A 16,549-nucleotide genomic window follows, 5' to 3' on the forward strand; every position below is an offset into this window, starting at 1 on the left:
TGGCTTCATCCTTAAGTAAGGGCCACCTGATTGACATCTGTTTTGTCACAGAAAGAAAGACCTCACTCATTGAACTCCACACTACTATTATTTTGAACATGCCTGTTTCAATTAATTATTCAATTACACAAACTCAGGAGTATGCATATCATGAATGGTGAGTCTGATGGTTTTCTATGACTCAACTACACCTACTGGTAAGTTATTTGCCATGTAGTAATATAATTTCTACCAAAAACAGTGACTGATCTGGTTAGTCATGTTAGACTGCTATTATTTTGAACACAACTGTAAAACATATCTTGGAGAATTGTATCCATCACGACCAGTCAACATAAGGAATGCCTTTAATAATAGCAACATAAGTCTAAAATGCAGAAAACAAAGTCACAAAAAGGTCCATCAACAGTATGTTATAAAAGAGCTGAGAAAAACTGAAGACTGATATCTTCTAGGTTTAATACACAACTAAATGATAAATCAACATACTAATCACAAATATATTCAGTACACTGGACTAAATGACAGATGCTTATGCACATCAAATACTGTACAGCACCAGTTACAATCCTCTATAACTCAGTTCTTTCCACCATTTCTTTGTGTTTTGGCCTTCTCCTTTTCCAAGTGTTTCTAGAATAAGTAAAAAAGATGAACAGGTCATGCTTGCAGTTTGGAAAAACATTTCATTACAAACAAAATCATAAGACAAAAGTGTTAATAATCAAAACACGAGTTAAACCTTATGAAATTACCTTAAGTTTGTCATAATGTGCCTGGCTACTGCAGTGAACCTTCTTAGCAGTATCTTCATTGGAGTAAAAAAGGAAGCAGACTCTGCAGTAATAACCCATCTTTACAAACTCCACACCTGCAATAATATAAAACTGATGAATTAGTCCTATTAAATACATCCAAACCTAGTCCTGAAACAAAACACCCATGAAGTAATGTAATAAACATCAAACTAATATAAATGAACTACCTGCACCTTAGACTTTGTCTAAAGTTACTAGACTAAAATATGTCTGCTTACCAACTGGAACATTTGGCTCATATGGCCCCAGAGTGGCCAGAGTGGTTTCAGGCTTTTTCACAGGCTGGGCAGGAATGGTGGGAGCAACATTAGTCTCCTGGCTCTTCTCAGTCAGACCAGCAGAAGGGGCAGCGGGTGGAGTAGCAGAATCATCATTTTCAGCCTTCTGCTCAAAGAAGAGCAATAAAGGTGAGTTGTAACATGAGAAAAGGATTACTATAGAAAAAGTAAAAGTACTACATGTCTGCCAGGCTTGTGAAGTAGTTTGGAGCAATAAAGAAGTGATAAAGAATTCCATAATCAATCATCATGATAATTGAAACATAAATAAGCCTCACACAGACAGACACTGGAACTTCACTAAAATAAGCTCACAAACAGCAAATAAGCTAACAAACTGACCGGTTTGTTCTCAGTGTTGTGAACTTCTGTTGTATCTCCACTGAGTTTCTCTGTGTCCTCTTTCTTGACTTCAGGCACACTCTCACTGGATACATCTTGGGCTTCTTTGTCCTCCTGCTCCACTTCTTTTGATGCACTCTCAGCATTATCTGTGGTGGGCTTCTCCTCTTTGGCTTTCTTGATTGGAGGCTCCTCTTCCTTTTTCACATTAGTTTTGACCGGTGAGCTGATCTGGGCTTCTACCTCTTCTTCAGAGCGCTCCCTCTTCAATGTCCGTTTTTCTTCTGGCTCTGAGGATGGAGGTCTATGCCTGCCAGGTTAGAGAGAGTGAATTCGCATAAAATGTTTCAGGACTTAGAAACAAACCTGTGAAGTCATCCATTATACAAAACTAGAAATAGGAATTTGACACTCACCCATGTTTGAGTTGTTTGTATTTCCTACTAACATAGACAACAAGCCGTTTGCCTTGAAACTTTGGTGGATTCTCCTTGCAGGCCTCTGCAAATTTCTCTGCATCCTCACCCCTGTCCATCTCAATAAAACACTGGAAGCCATACACACGAAGCAAAACATTACACTCCCGTTTTATAGTGAGAGAGAGACATGGATAATAAAAGACTTGCCACAACACACCCATTACCTCATTGCGGGATCGATTCAAAAAGTAGCGTCTGATTTTGCCAAATGGCTCTGCAATTTTCAGAAGGGATGCATCTGATGTTTTAAAAGGTGGAATATGTCCAATATAGATGACTCTGCCACTCTGTAAAATGTGGTAAAGCATTAGGTTTGAGACATGACTAATGAATTATAATTTCAAAGTTCAAGAAAGTAATGCATCTTACTTGGATAGTTGGGTAGGTCTGTGAATGGTAAATTTTCACAGTTTTTCCACACACAGATGGTATGACATTGCCACTGTAGAATCGGACCATTGCTTTGGCTTCTTGTTCACTTGAAAGTTCTAGAAATGCCTTGAAACACAGAACATAATCAGATATATTCGAACACTTAATATTTCCAGGAAAGAAAACAAATGCAATACTAGTCATAGGGTTTCCACGATTCCTTTGCCAATCCCTTTGCAAATATTGCCAATACACTGGTTAGTTACAACATTAAAACCACCAACCAGTGAAGTGAATAACACCGTTTGCCTCATTACAATGGGACATGACGCAGCAAGTGCAAAGTCCATTATTGAAGGTGTGTTGGAAGCAGGACAAGTGTGCAAATGTAAGGATCTGAGTGACTTTGACAAGGGCCAAATTGTCATGGCTAGACAACTGTGTCAGAGCATCACCCAAACAATCTCAGGTCTTATGGGTGCTTATATAGTCCGATAGATCGATAGATCGATAGATAGATATGCAAGGAAAGAACCAGGGAACATGGGTGCCCAAGTCTCATTGATGCACATGAGGAATGAAAGTTACACCACTAAGTCCAATCCCACAGTAGAGCTACTGTAGCACAAATTGCCAAAAACGTTCATGCTGGCTATGAAAGAAAGGTGTCAACACAGTGCACTGCAGATGGCTACATATGGGACAAAACAGCTAGATAAGTAGTCTAGTCAGAGTGGCCATTCGATGTCTACAATGAGCCTAGGTGGCATGGAAGCGTCAGGACTGGACCATAGAGAAATGAAAGAATGTGGCTTGGTCAGAAGAAGCATGTTTTCTTTTATGCCATGTGGATGTCCAGGTGCGCGTCACATACCTAAGAAAGTGACCGCATGTGGAAAACTATGGGAAGAAAATTGGCAATGGCAGTGTGATGCTCTCAGTGTGATGGCAATGTTCTGCTGGGCACACTAGTTCCTGGCATTCATGTGCCTGTTACTTTAGCACATACCATCTACTTAACATTGCACATCCTTTTATGGGAACAATAATCCCTAGTGGCAGTGGCCTCTTTCAGCAAGATAATGCACCCTACAAAATTGTTTGGGAATAGTCTGAGACAATACAACAGTTAAAAAGGTGTTGACTTGGCCTCCAAAATCCACAGATCCCATAGTTCTCAATAGAGCATCTGTGAGGAACAAGTCTAATCCACAGAGGCCCCAAATCACAACTTTTAGGACTTAAAGTATCTGCTAATGTCTTGATCCAGATACTACAGGCACCTTCAGAGGTCTTTTGGACTCCATGCCTTAACAGGTCAGAGCTGTTGGTGGCACAAAGGGGAACTACACAATATTAGGCCAGTGTTTTTAAATGTTATGGCTGATTGCTGTACTGTATACCATTTGAAGTTCTGCCTATACACCAAATACTGCATTTTGTTTGGGAGTGACTGCTAAATAGCCTTTGGTGAACTCTTCAGCTATAAGGAGTCAGATGACATTTATTGCAAAATATGACAACAAATAAGCCCAAATAACAGTAATAAGTCATGCATGGCTCTTGATCCAACATTAATGAAGATCTCTAATCTTCTGATGCAATATTTACTTTATGAAGAAATATGAACAAACAACCATTTTAGCAAATCAGGATTTAAGTATACACCAAAACCTACCTCAGGCCTGACGTCCAGCACCAGGTGTCGCACCACTTTCCCAAAGGGCTTAGCCAGAGCCAGGATCTCATCGAGATAACCATAGCTGCGCTTAAATCCAACCACATTGACCACTCTCAAGCCCTGTAAATGAGGTCTTGATTATTATGTCAGTTCGCAACAAGAAATTTACATGGGGGGCGGATTTGCAATTCAGAAAGAGCTGCCTACAAGTTTTATCAGTTCACACCAAGGGTGCTTACAGCTACACAAAAGGTCAGAAAGCAGCATTTAAAATAAGTAAATGAATGGATAATAATAAATAGGATCATCAAAATTCCTTCTCAACACATCACAATGTGCAAACACCACTTGTCAAATAACAAATAGCTTACACCTCTATGAGAAATCTGAGAAAAGTGACTACTTACTCCACTTTCCCTTGATCCACCTGATAAAGATAAAATTGTCACTTAGTAAGATTTTAACTCACCAGAATTTATGTTTATACTCAGTACTGCTTTAGCAATAATAATGCTCATAATCTACTATGGATTTTAATTTTGTCAGAAAATCCAGCAAAGAAATATCTCTAATCATTAATTTACACACAGCAAAACAACCCTTTTTTGGTTGCAATACCTGAAGAAGTTTTAGCTCTAGATTTTGAGTCATGCCTTTCAGCCTCTTCCTCCTCCGCTAGCTCATCCAGAGTCACAAACTCATCCATGTTTTCAGGGAAATCGGATTCTCCAGGTCCCTCCTATAATCACACAGACAGGCGACATTACTTATGTTACTCAAGTGGGAATAAACGGGGAAACACCATCTTTGAGTTTTCAGATTTTTGGCCTATACACATCTAGGTATTAATCCCCCCCCCGCTTATGTAAACCTGCACTAGGTTAGATGTATATTTAAATTAAAAAGCAGCATGACATTGTTTCCATTTATAAAAGCTTTAGTTTGCAAGGTATCCCTTACCTGCTCGCCAAAATGCTCTGGAATGTTCTCATCATCAGCCTCACCCTGTTCCACATCGCCTTGACCATCCATGGATTTGAGCTCTTCCGTGAAGTCCTCCTGGTCCACTTCTGACACAGCTGGTTTCTCTGAGTGCACCTCCTGTTCCAAGTCTGCTTCCTCTGGCATCTCCATGCTCTCAGCCTCGTGTGTCCTGTTCTCAGCTGGCTCTATTGCAGAGTCCTCACACGCTGCTGAGGCTTCAGGGCCTGGAGGCTCATTCATGGCTTGCTCACCCTCACACGTCTGGTTGGCTTCCTCTGTGGCCAGGTCTTCATCGAAGGCCTCTTCCTCTTCGTCATGAGCCTCCACAACACCTTCTCCTTCATCACCAGACCCTTCTGCCAGAACATCCTCTTCTTCATCCTCAGGCTTTGGCTCTTCTGTCTTCTCTGTTGAGCTCTCTCTGGCTTTGGAGCTGGTGCTTCTCTGAGACCTGGACGATGTTTTGGTAACAGTTCTGCTGCTGCTCTTAAGGCTCACTTCATCTCTGTCCTGTCTTCCCTGTCCCCCTTTGCCAGGTGGAACCCTATTTCACAGTACAGAAACTTTTTAAGTCCCCAATTCTTCCCAGACAAATGAAAAGGAATTTCAATATCCCCCCTCCCCCCCGTTTTTTAAGCAAATAAATCACTTACGTTAAGGTCTTGTATTTAGTGCAGATGTTTAGATGGATGGGCCTACGGCTGATAGTTAATGGATGGAGAGTGTAGTACTTCACCAACATCTCTGCATCCTCTGGATTGCTCATTTGCACAAATGCCTATGTTAGAAAGAAACAATTGCTAATATGCACCATTACATTATAGGTTAACTAAGTAGAGGACAGATATATTTTACCTGATCATTCAAGAAAAGGTGTTTTTCAACAGTGCCAAATCGACGGGATACTGTAAGTAACTCCATCTTTTTCTCAGTCTCTCTTGGTAAATTGGAAAAGAACACCACTTGACTGTTTGCACCTTTGATATTTCTGCTGTCCCTCTCAGGTCTATCACTCTTCTGTAAGGAAAAAAAACAAAAAACATTACAAATAGCATTATAATTTCCTTAAATAGAAGAATGTCGACCAACTCTGTCATATGAAAGCATCCCCATACACAGAACTAATATTTTATTCTTCATTTTTGTTTTACAGAGAAATACAATTCAAACTAGTGCAAACATTACATGGCTTCGTTCTGTTAAAAACCATAAAAATGTTATTAATAGAAAGGGTGGTGTAAGTACTTAAAGCTATTTAAATTTATAAAAAGATTGGCCTCCCAATAAACATTTTGAAATTAAATACAATGAAATGAATCCTTTTTAATTAATGTTTTTTTCTTTTCCTGTTTTGATTTCACTTCATGGACTTACCTCAATGACCAACAGCTCCTTGGATAGATAAATCTGTACTTCTTTACCATGCAAGATTGCTGGCTTCTTCTGGTAAAAGTTAGCCATTGCCAGAGCCTCCTCGTGAGTCTGAAGCTCCAAAAAGGCCTGCCAAACACAGATCACATAGTTAAAACATGTACTATTTAATTTCTTGAGAGAAGCTGATGAGTAAAACAACTTAAAATGAAATGGTTAAAACATGCTTAGATTTACCTTGTTCTTGAGCACAAGGTTTTCACGAATGGTGCCAAAAGGGTTGGCCAAAGCAAACAGGGCGGATAACATTGGTTTGCGGTCATATTTAACCACCACCACCCTGCTTCTTATCTGATATTAAAATCAACAAATTCAAAATCATCATCCAAGTAATAAATTATGTCTTAGACTTTCCATTTTAAATCCACAACACGCTGAAGACTGAATTACTGGATAAGCAATCTATCTAGATCATTAACTGTTATTTGGGGGGGGGAAACTGTTATAGACCTGTATGGTATTCCTTACCTTTGGTGGCACAGAGTATGACTGCATTTTGCTTGCCATACCCATGCCAGAATCAGAGCCTAAAAAGTGTAAATAAAATAAATTAATATTTTTTTAAAAATGAAAGTTTCTCAGCTAGATTCTAAATTACTCAAACCAAAAGCATGTAAAATACCTGTTTACTTAATCTACTGTTTAGATGTCTACATATCCGCCATTTCAGTACAGCAGCCCCAAATTTAAATACAGACATATTACCCCAATTTGAATTCATCCCTGATCTCTGTCTAAGACCACTAGATGGAGCAGCCCCCAACAATCCATCTGATCGGCCTTTTGTGTCGAGAGAAAGAGACCCCGACCTGAAAAAGAAAATTAAATGTTCCATTTAAGATTATTTTACTCATTTGGAGCTGAAAATATTTATACAATTAATATTAAATACCAGAATCATAAACAACAAACAAACTTGTCAGCTACATACAGCCTTCTGGAAGGCATCTGGGGATCCCAATCTGGATACCTACAAAAAAAAGTAGCGAGCAGTTTTTTAAATCCCAATTGTCTCCAGGCTTCAATGATTGTGACAATTTCTACCCACTAACTGTAACTGGCTATCCCCTGCTATACGACAACTACCAACAGTCGAGGGGGCAGTGAGCACACACTTCCGCTGGAGACACATCGTCAAGAACCACAAATTTTCAAGATGTTCCCCATGTTGTGCCATCGAGCAGCTGAATGCATTCAGAGGAAAGCACTAACTACCCTTGTCAGCAAGCACAAGCACACATCTACTTGTCTCTGCGATTGGCAGGGAAGTGTGTAATGCCCTCTCTCCCACCCAGAGAGCAGCACCAATTCTGCTCCCTTGGACTTCCAATCATGAACTGCTGAGGCATCATAGGGGCTTGAACCAGTGAAGCCAATGATAAGATGAACACTTTTCTGTTACACTACTTGCGAGCCAGCAGAGAAAAGTTTACAAGTGCTTCTGAAAATGCCTAACCAAAGACAAACAAACAGATCTAAAACAGTGTTGATGTTAGGTGGATGAGAATGCTAAAAAGCTAGCTCCTTGAGAAGATTTTTTGTAAACATTACAAATTCAGAACATAGCAAACACCTAATGACCATGAAAATGAGTAGTGTGTTTAGCTTTATAAATTACTCACAAATTAAGAGAGTACACTCACTCACTCACTGGACATTTAAGTAGTAACACTTGCACCTACACTCAATGGCAAAGTGAATATTGAAGGAAATATTTGTGGTATACATACAGTTGTAGAAGCACCCTCCGATTTTCGGTATGTCGCATCCCAGTTGTGTGTTGAGTCCATTCCTAGCCAACAAACCATTGTGATTATATATATATATATATATATATATATTTTTTTTTTTAATCCAAAGAACATTCCAAGTGAGTAACTGCAGTGTACTGTAATAAAAGATAGAGATGTTCAAATTTGTAATGAAATGCACATGGTTTCCAGAGAAAAATTACCTCTGACCAACCTTGTGTACTTCACTAGAATTTTGAATTTTATATATAAAATAAATATTTTTCCATCATCTAGTATAATTAAGAAAATATTGGAAGTTCCCAAAAATTCATTAAAGATCATATTAGACCTAACCACAAAAACAGGCTTCCTATTACAGAAGACAGGCATTGAAATCATATTTGTTATCATCTAGCATAATGGTACGATGAAACATCAAGGTACTATAGATTACAAAAAGGATATAGAAGGTTGTCTGAATGTGAAATGATTCCGAACACTGTATGTGAATCTCAACAGTGATTTACATTTCATGCCCACTCATTATTCCTTACAAACAATGGATGAACACCAAGATGCACGAATGACCCAATTGAACACAGTTTTTGACTCAGGTGTTCTCCGCCATGTGGTTGACATGTTCAGGGAAAGAAAGCATAGATGTGTGCAAGAGACAAGTACTATAACTACTCACCATGGCAGAATGTACATCAAAGTCACAAAGGGAGCACACATGAGGAAACATGTGTGGCATGACTCCCAAGAAATCCTGTATTTTTCCCTGAGATGGAGTGCCCATCCTTCGCTGCATAAAGAGATCGTCAGATGTTGAAGATGACGCCATGCCAAGGCCTCGATAGTGGTCTGTGGAAAGCTCAGAATACTGCCGCTCTCTGCTGCTGCTGCCACCACCTCCGCCACCATAATCTAGCATGTCGTAGCTGCGAGTAGAGACGTCTTGCATGGAACCATAGCCAAAATCGCTCTGGGAGGCACGGCTCTGACTTTGTCCCGAGGAACGGTCCAGTCTTCCTCCCTGCATGTCTCCCCAGTCATCTCGCCCGCCTCTGTATGAAGTATCTGGGGAGTGTGATGGTAGGTCCCCGGCCAAATGCCGACTGGACTCCACCTTACGATTCTTAAGTTGCATGATAAGATGGGGTAGTGTCTCCACACTGATGTTTTCCTCAGGAACTTGAGCCAGCACATCCAGGTCAGTGGGCGAGAGGCCGAGGCTAGCGAACAGCTTCATGGTATTGCTAAGGTGGCTGCCCACCCGGCGGGGCAGCTGGGAGTCGTGGTCTTGGCCATCCCCTCCTCCCAAGCCCCCCATTCCACCAAGCTGTTGAGAAGAGGAGCTGTAGGGATCAGAGTGAGATTCACCCATGCTAAAATTCAAAGTCTCCGCAGCAGCCAAGAGCCCACGGCCTACAGCAAAGCCTTTTTGAGCACTGTCTGGTGTCAGCTTCTGGGACATGGCTCAAAAATAGTATGAATCCAGACAGACGATAAAAAGAAAAGAATGAAGCAGCTGATCAAATTGTCCCAAGAAGGACAGTCCGTGAATAAAAATCCAAGTGTCAAAGATAAGTTCAACGTTGAGAAAGGATGGCTCCTCTTCTATGACCAAATGAAACCGGTCTGTAGAAAGACAATGGAGCAATGATTCTAGCATGCCCTCAACTATTAGAAGTCCCACAGGAAAGAAAGTCAGTGAATTCTACAAATTAGACAATGAAAAGGAGTAACCACTAACAATAAACTGCCAAAAACCCAAAACAAAACCACACACACACACAAACACACACAACCCTGCTCAACTGTAACATGTCCACTATTATCAAGAACTGCAGGAAAGATTATTTAATAGACATGTGCAATAGAACTTTAAAGAGAAAATGTTAAGAATTAGAACTATGCTTGTCCTTACACTGGTCAGAAAAGAATGAAAGCATTGCATATAACAGTCAGAAGAGGAAGACCACGAAGATATGATGCACATGATTCATTTTTAAAATAAAATTAAAGGCAGAAAACTAGGATAGATAAAAATGGGTATTTCAGGTGGGCAGACATGTCAGAAGAAGACAGAACAGCATAAAGTGTTTTAAATCCAAGAGATATGTCCTATTAGAATAAGAGCACCTTCCCATGAAAGAACCAATATTAACTGGAAAAGGATTCTGAAAAAGTAATAAGCATTTGAAGAAGTACTTGAAATTACTTCAACAGGTCAAAACTGAACAAGTTGTGGTCTCTTCACCCAAAGAAAACTAACCAGCTAATGCACACTTTAAAATTAATATCATCATCATAAATACAGTTGGTATGGGCAGCTTTAATAATGAGCAAAAAACGGTGTGCACACATCTGGATAAGTTAAATGAGGAAAAACTAAATGGCACACAAATGTCAGATAGGAAGAAGACGACCACTGAAGTAGGCTGCCCAGCCTTACTGCAGTCTAACAATTGTGGAGACACCGTTTTTGGGCAAAGTCTGAAAAAATGACCTTTTAAGAGGAAAATTTCACCAACATTCAACAATTATTATTTTTTCGCTATTCTTGAGAGGTTTTGGTATGTTGCCAAGTGTTTCTGAAAAGCGGACCTATTTCTGTGCCTTTCTATGAAGTCCAATAATATTAAATCAATTAGCACTAATTCATTATTTTCTAGGGAAAACGAAGGACAAAATTATGGTCACAAGTCACCATTTGATTAAAGATCAAACAGCAAATTACACTTTTTGACAAATTAGCTGCTGACCAGTGTTACACTTTCTCAAATTTAAATTTGACGATATCGATTATATAGACCATTATTATCACTGGTATGGAAAGAACATGCATAATGTGTGCTTCTAGTCTCAGCATCATGTTAAAGTGCAATTTTATAGATGATCAATTTGTATAATGTGTTTCCTTGATAAATAAGTGGGTTCATTGCTTCATTTTAGCAACGTGCACATACAAAAATAATAAATGAAAGCAATGGAGAGAACTGCTCTACTACTGCCATTTTTTATATACAAGTTACCTCTGTACATTTGAAGTTTGTATAGAAGCTAGTCTGTGAGCAAACTTCTCCAACCTCTCAATTCACTGCATGTCTTGCAAGCAAATAAAATTTTAATAACATTGAAGTGTCAACATGGGAACATAATCCAATAGGTGTTATGCTACTGGGCAGCAATGCAAATTCGGTGCACAAAATTTCATAGCTATTGGACATCCTCAAAGTAAAACCCTTGACCATAATTATTTGCACTACCAGGACAAAAAGGGCAACAAGTATTAAAATAAGGGAATGTCTACCAGTGACCCATTGATATGAGGCAAAAAAAAATGCTGTTGTGCATTACAGCAGCATGAATACATTTTCTTTCTGACAAAGTCGATTAAACTATGCAAATGCACAAATAACACACTAACGTAGTTGTCAGTGACTATTTCTGTTAATTTTTTTTCCTTTTTATGAATATTAAACATATAAAACTGCAGAATTTTGGTGGAATTTCCCTTTAACTAGAGCTCCCCACGTTTTTCAGTGTACCATTTGAAAATGAAGAATGTTTCGACATTAAACTTTAAAATCAGCGTGCGTTCTGCTTATGTGAAATCACGTTGCTCACTTACTGATATGACAATAAGAATAGGTTGGGACGATCTCTTACCGCCACATCACGTTTGTTTTAATGTGTTAAATTACAGTGAATTAGCGCAGTTAAGTTCGTGTTTAGAGTGACTCAAGTCCAAGTAAAGCCAAGCGTGTTGTAATGAAATCCACTATAGCGTTAGGTTTGGCAATCAGAACATACGAACTGATTAACAGACAGGAGAGGAAAGTAATAGGATTATTTTTTTAAAGAAAGAAATAAAAAGGAAAAAAACACTCCATGAGCAACAAAGTACCTAATAATGCTGGTTTGCATGCTAGCTAACTAGCTATGTGTTTCTTCTTTTAAAAGCCGTAGGATGTGCAAAGTTAAGAAATGTACGATGGTATTGTATGAGCCAGATGGAAGCTTAAGTTAAGCAAGGAAAAGAGATTGAATCATCACTGCTGTGTTCACACAGATAAACATTGTAGTTAGCCAGAACTTTGCACAACGCTGACATATAAAACAGAATACACTGTCGATTTGACAGTCAAAGTGCAACTTGTATTTAAAGGATATTTATGAATTCAATCATGATCAGCAAGGAAAGGACAAGGAAAGGCCTAGGTTATGTTCACCGAGTGCAACGGTTTCGCTAGCTGCAGCTAACTAGCTAGAAAATCGAGTTGATTTGCCAGCTAGCAAATATCAATAACAATTGTACTTGCAAACCACGATAGGTTAAAGACAGTATGATTAGCTAGTACCAACTAGTAACATATAACGGTATAGCTAGCTAACACGGATACAATGCAAAAACTGATTAGTCAGCAAGGTACAAAAGTGACCAGCTAGCTGGCTAGCTAACTCAAAAGATTCGTACGCTAGCTAACTTAGCCAGCTAGCATGCAAGATATTTCTGCAATTTCAGACACAATTAATAACGCAGATAACCATAATCACTTGTGTAGTCAGAACGTTCTAACCATCAACTTTAAATACTTACATTTTTGGTTTTTAATTTCCCTTCAGGGCGCAAAATCGAAAGCGTGCCTGTTACATGAGACGCTCACTAAAAACCCAGGGCTTTCGCGTATGGCCGCGTCCTAAATGGCGCTCCGAGCAGCCTCGCCAACTACTTTCAACGGAAAGTCGCTAAAGCCCGAAAAGGCACTAGGTGACGTCACGCGCTGCTTAGCATATTTGTGACATCATCGCGTCGTATTTGCGTGCTGCCTGGCGGTGTCTGCCTTTTACATCCGGCTGCTTGACTCGTCTACTCTCTGAGCTCACATATGCTCTATTTTGATACAGCCAAATTCCCAATAAAGCTGTTTTCATTTACATTTTTTTTCTGTGTCTGTTGTCGAGTAAGCAATAGTGATTGAAACATGGCCTATTAACACTACAGCAGTCACTTCTAAGCCGTTCTGATTCTACAATTCCGATTGTCAGAATCACCACATAATTCAAAGACAACGTTTGGGCTGAGATGTCAGATATGCTTACATAGAAAGATGTTAGCGACATAATATCGTAATCCTTCTCTCACAATGCGCACAGCCTTCGATTTAGGTAATTAACCACAAGACGACCCGTTTTCAGTTAGGGATCATTAGGCCTAATGTGCCCCCTAGTGGATAAACATTTTAATTGTTACAGGAATCTCTACAAGAGTACTACTGTGTAACTCCTGTAGAATGACTACAAAACTGCTATTAAAATAATAATTTCATAAAAGGTTTATTTCAATTTTTCAAGATCAGGTTAATTGAACAAAAAAGACAAGATGACACTGTTTCATAAATATGTTGCATGAATTTGAATCCTGCAGAATATACTGGGAAGAAGAGAAAAAAGAGACAATAAAACATAAAAACGATTGCTCATATAGACCAAGTAAATATGCTACAGTGGCTGACTTGAATGTATAAAGCATATAATTATAATATAGTTCCAGATTGCAACTATCTAAAATGTTATGCCCAGTGAGAAGAGAGAAAAATGTTTGTGTTCATTTAGTTTTTCACTCAGTGACACCCTAATAAATGTCCTTGGTGTGGGGGAAAATCAGCTCTGCACAATTTTAATAATTAGTATTAATAATAATTAATAATAAGCATTAATAATAAGCATTAATAATAAGTATTAATAATTATATACATTCAAAAAGACCCATTAATGTATCTGATAAAATCAAAACACAAACCTTTGCTGGCATTTCCATCCTTGCCTGTTAGGTCATGGGTAGAGGCATGCTCCTTCCAAAAACAGCCACTGCAAGATCTTTAATCATAGCCAACCAAGTAGTTGCTGTTGTAGTTTGCAGCCTGACATATGTAAGTCAAGTGAGGACATCTGCCTAATATTCTGCTTATTAGAGTGACATACTCGGTACAAGATCTACAGTGGTGTGAAAAAGTGTTTGCCACCTTCCTGATAAGTTTGTCACACTTTTGAAATGTTTCAGATCATCAAACAAATTTAAATATTAGACAAAGATAACACAAAATGCAGTTTTTAAATGAAGGTTTTTATCATTAAGGGAAAAGAAAATCCAAACCTACATGGCCTTGTGTGAAAAAGTGACCATGAATTCTGCTGTCTACCAAAAAATCCTGAAGGAGAATGTCTGGCCATCTGTTCATGACCTGAAGCTGAAGCACACTTGGGTTCTGCAGCAGGACAATGATCCAAAACACACCAGCAAGTCCACCTCTGAATGGCTTAAGAAAAACAAAATGAAGACTTTAGAGTAGTCTAGTTAAAGTCCTGACCTGAATCCGATTGAGATGCTGTGGCATGACCTTAAAAAGATGATTCATGCTCGAAAACCCTCCAATGTGGCCAAATTACAACAATTCTGCAAAGATGAGTGGGCCAAAATTCCTCCACAGTGTAAACGCTTGATTGCAATTGTTGTTTCTAAGGGTGGTCCAACCAGTTATTAGGTTTAGGGGGCAATCACTTTTTTCACACAGAGCCATGTAGGTTTGGAATTTTTTCCCCTTAATAATAAAAACCTTAATTTAAAAACTGCATTTTGTATTTACTTGTGTTATCTTTGTCTAATATTTAAATTTCTTTGATGATCTGAAATATGATGATCTAAGTGTAACAAACATGCAAAAAAAAAAAAAGATTTCAGGAAGGGGGCAAACACTTTTCACACCACTGTATCTATGGAAATCATGCTTTGAATGAACTGAACTGGTCTGAATGAACTCCTGGTCTGGATTGGATTTATCTTCTCCTACTGGAGTAATTTAAAAACCTTCATATAATATTTTTTCTTTGCAGGTATGAAATCCTACCTAATATGTAGTATTAAAATCCTGCACAAATTCATATTTTCCTGTAGGAACATAAATCATATCAGAGGAATACTAAATTTATAGAGGAATTTATACATTCCTTCAAGACACATACGTGACAAAAAATGGCCCAGTGATCCTCCTCAAAGTCCACAATTTGGTGACATTAACAGTCTATGGTGCACAAGTCCTCAAAAGTGTTCTGTTTAAAAGAGTGCATTTATGTCAGACTTGAATATTGTGACAATTGTGTGATGTTGCATGTTTTGACTGTAGTGCTAATTAACAGCTAAAAATCCTTAATAACTACTAATAAATCAATAGGGCAATGCATTTAAACATTTTGCATATTTTAATATTTTCTTTACTGCCAGACTGCAGAGATGCTCAGACTGTTTGATAGAAAATCATCCACTCTGATTGGTCCTTGGCTGTATCTGACAGAATTTTGGGTAATAGACAGCTTCTGAGCCTGCATAGGTGGGTGCACTATGATGAAGCCATTTCAAATGTGGGGTGTCTTGAAAAGACAAGAGGGACACTATATGTGTATACTCTGCAATGCCCATCACTTAAAAGAAAGTGGAAAGTTTTTTAGGTTTTAATTGCCTCAGCAATGAAATTATCTTGGAGTACTTACAAATGTGTAAAGCATCAGACATTCATTACAGTTACTAAGCAACCTTTAAAAATATTTTATTAAGAATGTGAAGTTAACAAGACAGTATACTATGTTGTGTAGGCAAATTCTTGATGTAGACTACTAGGTCTATTAACGTTTTTAGCAAACATCACTGATAATATCCACATTTACAAATAGACTGGGAAATTAGACAACTGTAGATATGTTACTATATAAAATGGATCTGTACATTCTGTAGATTGTGTACATATATACCCAACCATATACATTGTACATTGTGTATATAATCATAATATACATATATTGTACATACATTGTTAATATATTTTTGTACATACATAGAATATATATATTTATCTGCATATATATTTTTTTCTCTATGCACCCCTGTTCTCTTCCTCAGTTTGGACAGAGCACTCTCCACCATTTCACTGCGTGTTATACTGTGTATGACTATGTATGTGACGAATAAACCGAACTTGAACTTGAACTTGAACTTGAATTAATAATTCATCATATAAAAGGAACAAACAGGATCTACAGCCTGTAAACAGACCTTTGCATTGTGGAATGTGTGTTCATTCAAATGTCACATACACACAGTTGTACAAAATTATTCTGATCCTAGTCAGTTTTATAACATGAAAGAACATTGTGATAGAAGACATACAAGATATGCAAAACAAGTACATGATATAAAATATGAAGTAAATATAAATCTCAGCAAGTGTATACATAGTACTGACAGTCCAACATTGCTATTTGCAGTTCTGCAAGGAAGCTGAAGGGTTGTCATGGCTTTCAGTTTTAATACTTAAACATATCTGCCCTGCTGTCAACATATCAGGTATTTGGATATTGTATAGATAAGGCA

General features: G+C 38.3%; 1 protein-coding gene across 1 annotated transcript; it reads right to left on the bottom strand.

Moving 5' to 3' along the window:
• Positions 1–329: 329 nt before the first annotated feature.
• LOC113573391 (matrin-3-like) lies at positions 330–12,854 on the bottom strand. The gene is made up of 21 exons (XM_035532221.1): positions 12,725–12,854; positions 8,813–9,759; positions 8,116–8,177; positions 7,317–7,355; positions 7,091–7,194; positions 6,854–6,912; positions 6,563–6,676; positions 6,329–6,454; positions 5,810–5,971; positions 5,608–5,732; positions 4,931–5,498; positions 4,589–4,709; positions 4,378–4,397; positions 3,968–4,090; positions 2,287–2,415; positions 2,082–2,204; positions 1,855–1,985; positions 1,439–1,748; positions 1,037–1,202; positions 756–871; positions 330–633 (listed from the first exon to the last, which is right to left on the bottom strand). Exons 2-21 carry the CDS (start codon positions 9,593–9,595, stop codon positions 580–582), a joined length of 3,435 nt encoding a protein of 1,144 aa, XP_035388114.1. The 5' UTR covers positions 9,596–9,759; positions 12,725–12,854; the 3' UTR covers positions 330–579.
• Positions 12,855–16,549: the final 3,695 nt, after the last annotated feature.

This window comes from Electrophorus electricus, chromosome 12 (genome assembly GCF_013358815.1).
Source record: "Electrophorus electricus isolate fEleEle1 chromosome 12, fEleEle1.pri, whole genome shotgun sequence".
Classification (NCBI taxonomy): Eukaryota; Metazoa; Chordata; class Actinopteri; order Gymnotiformes; family Gymnotidae; genus Electrophorus; species Electrophorus electricus.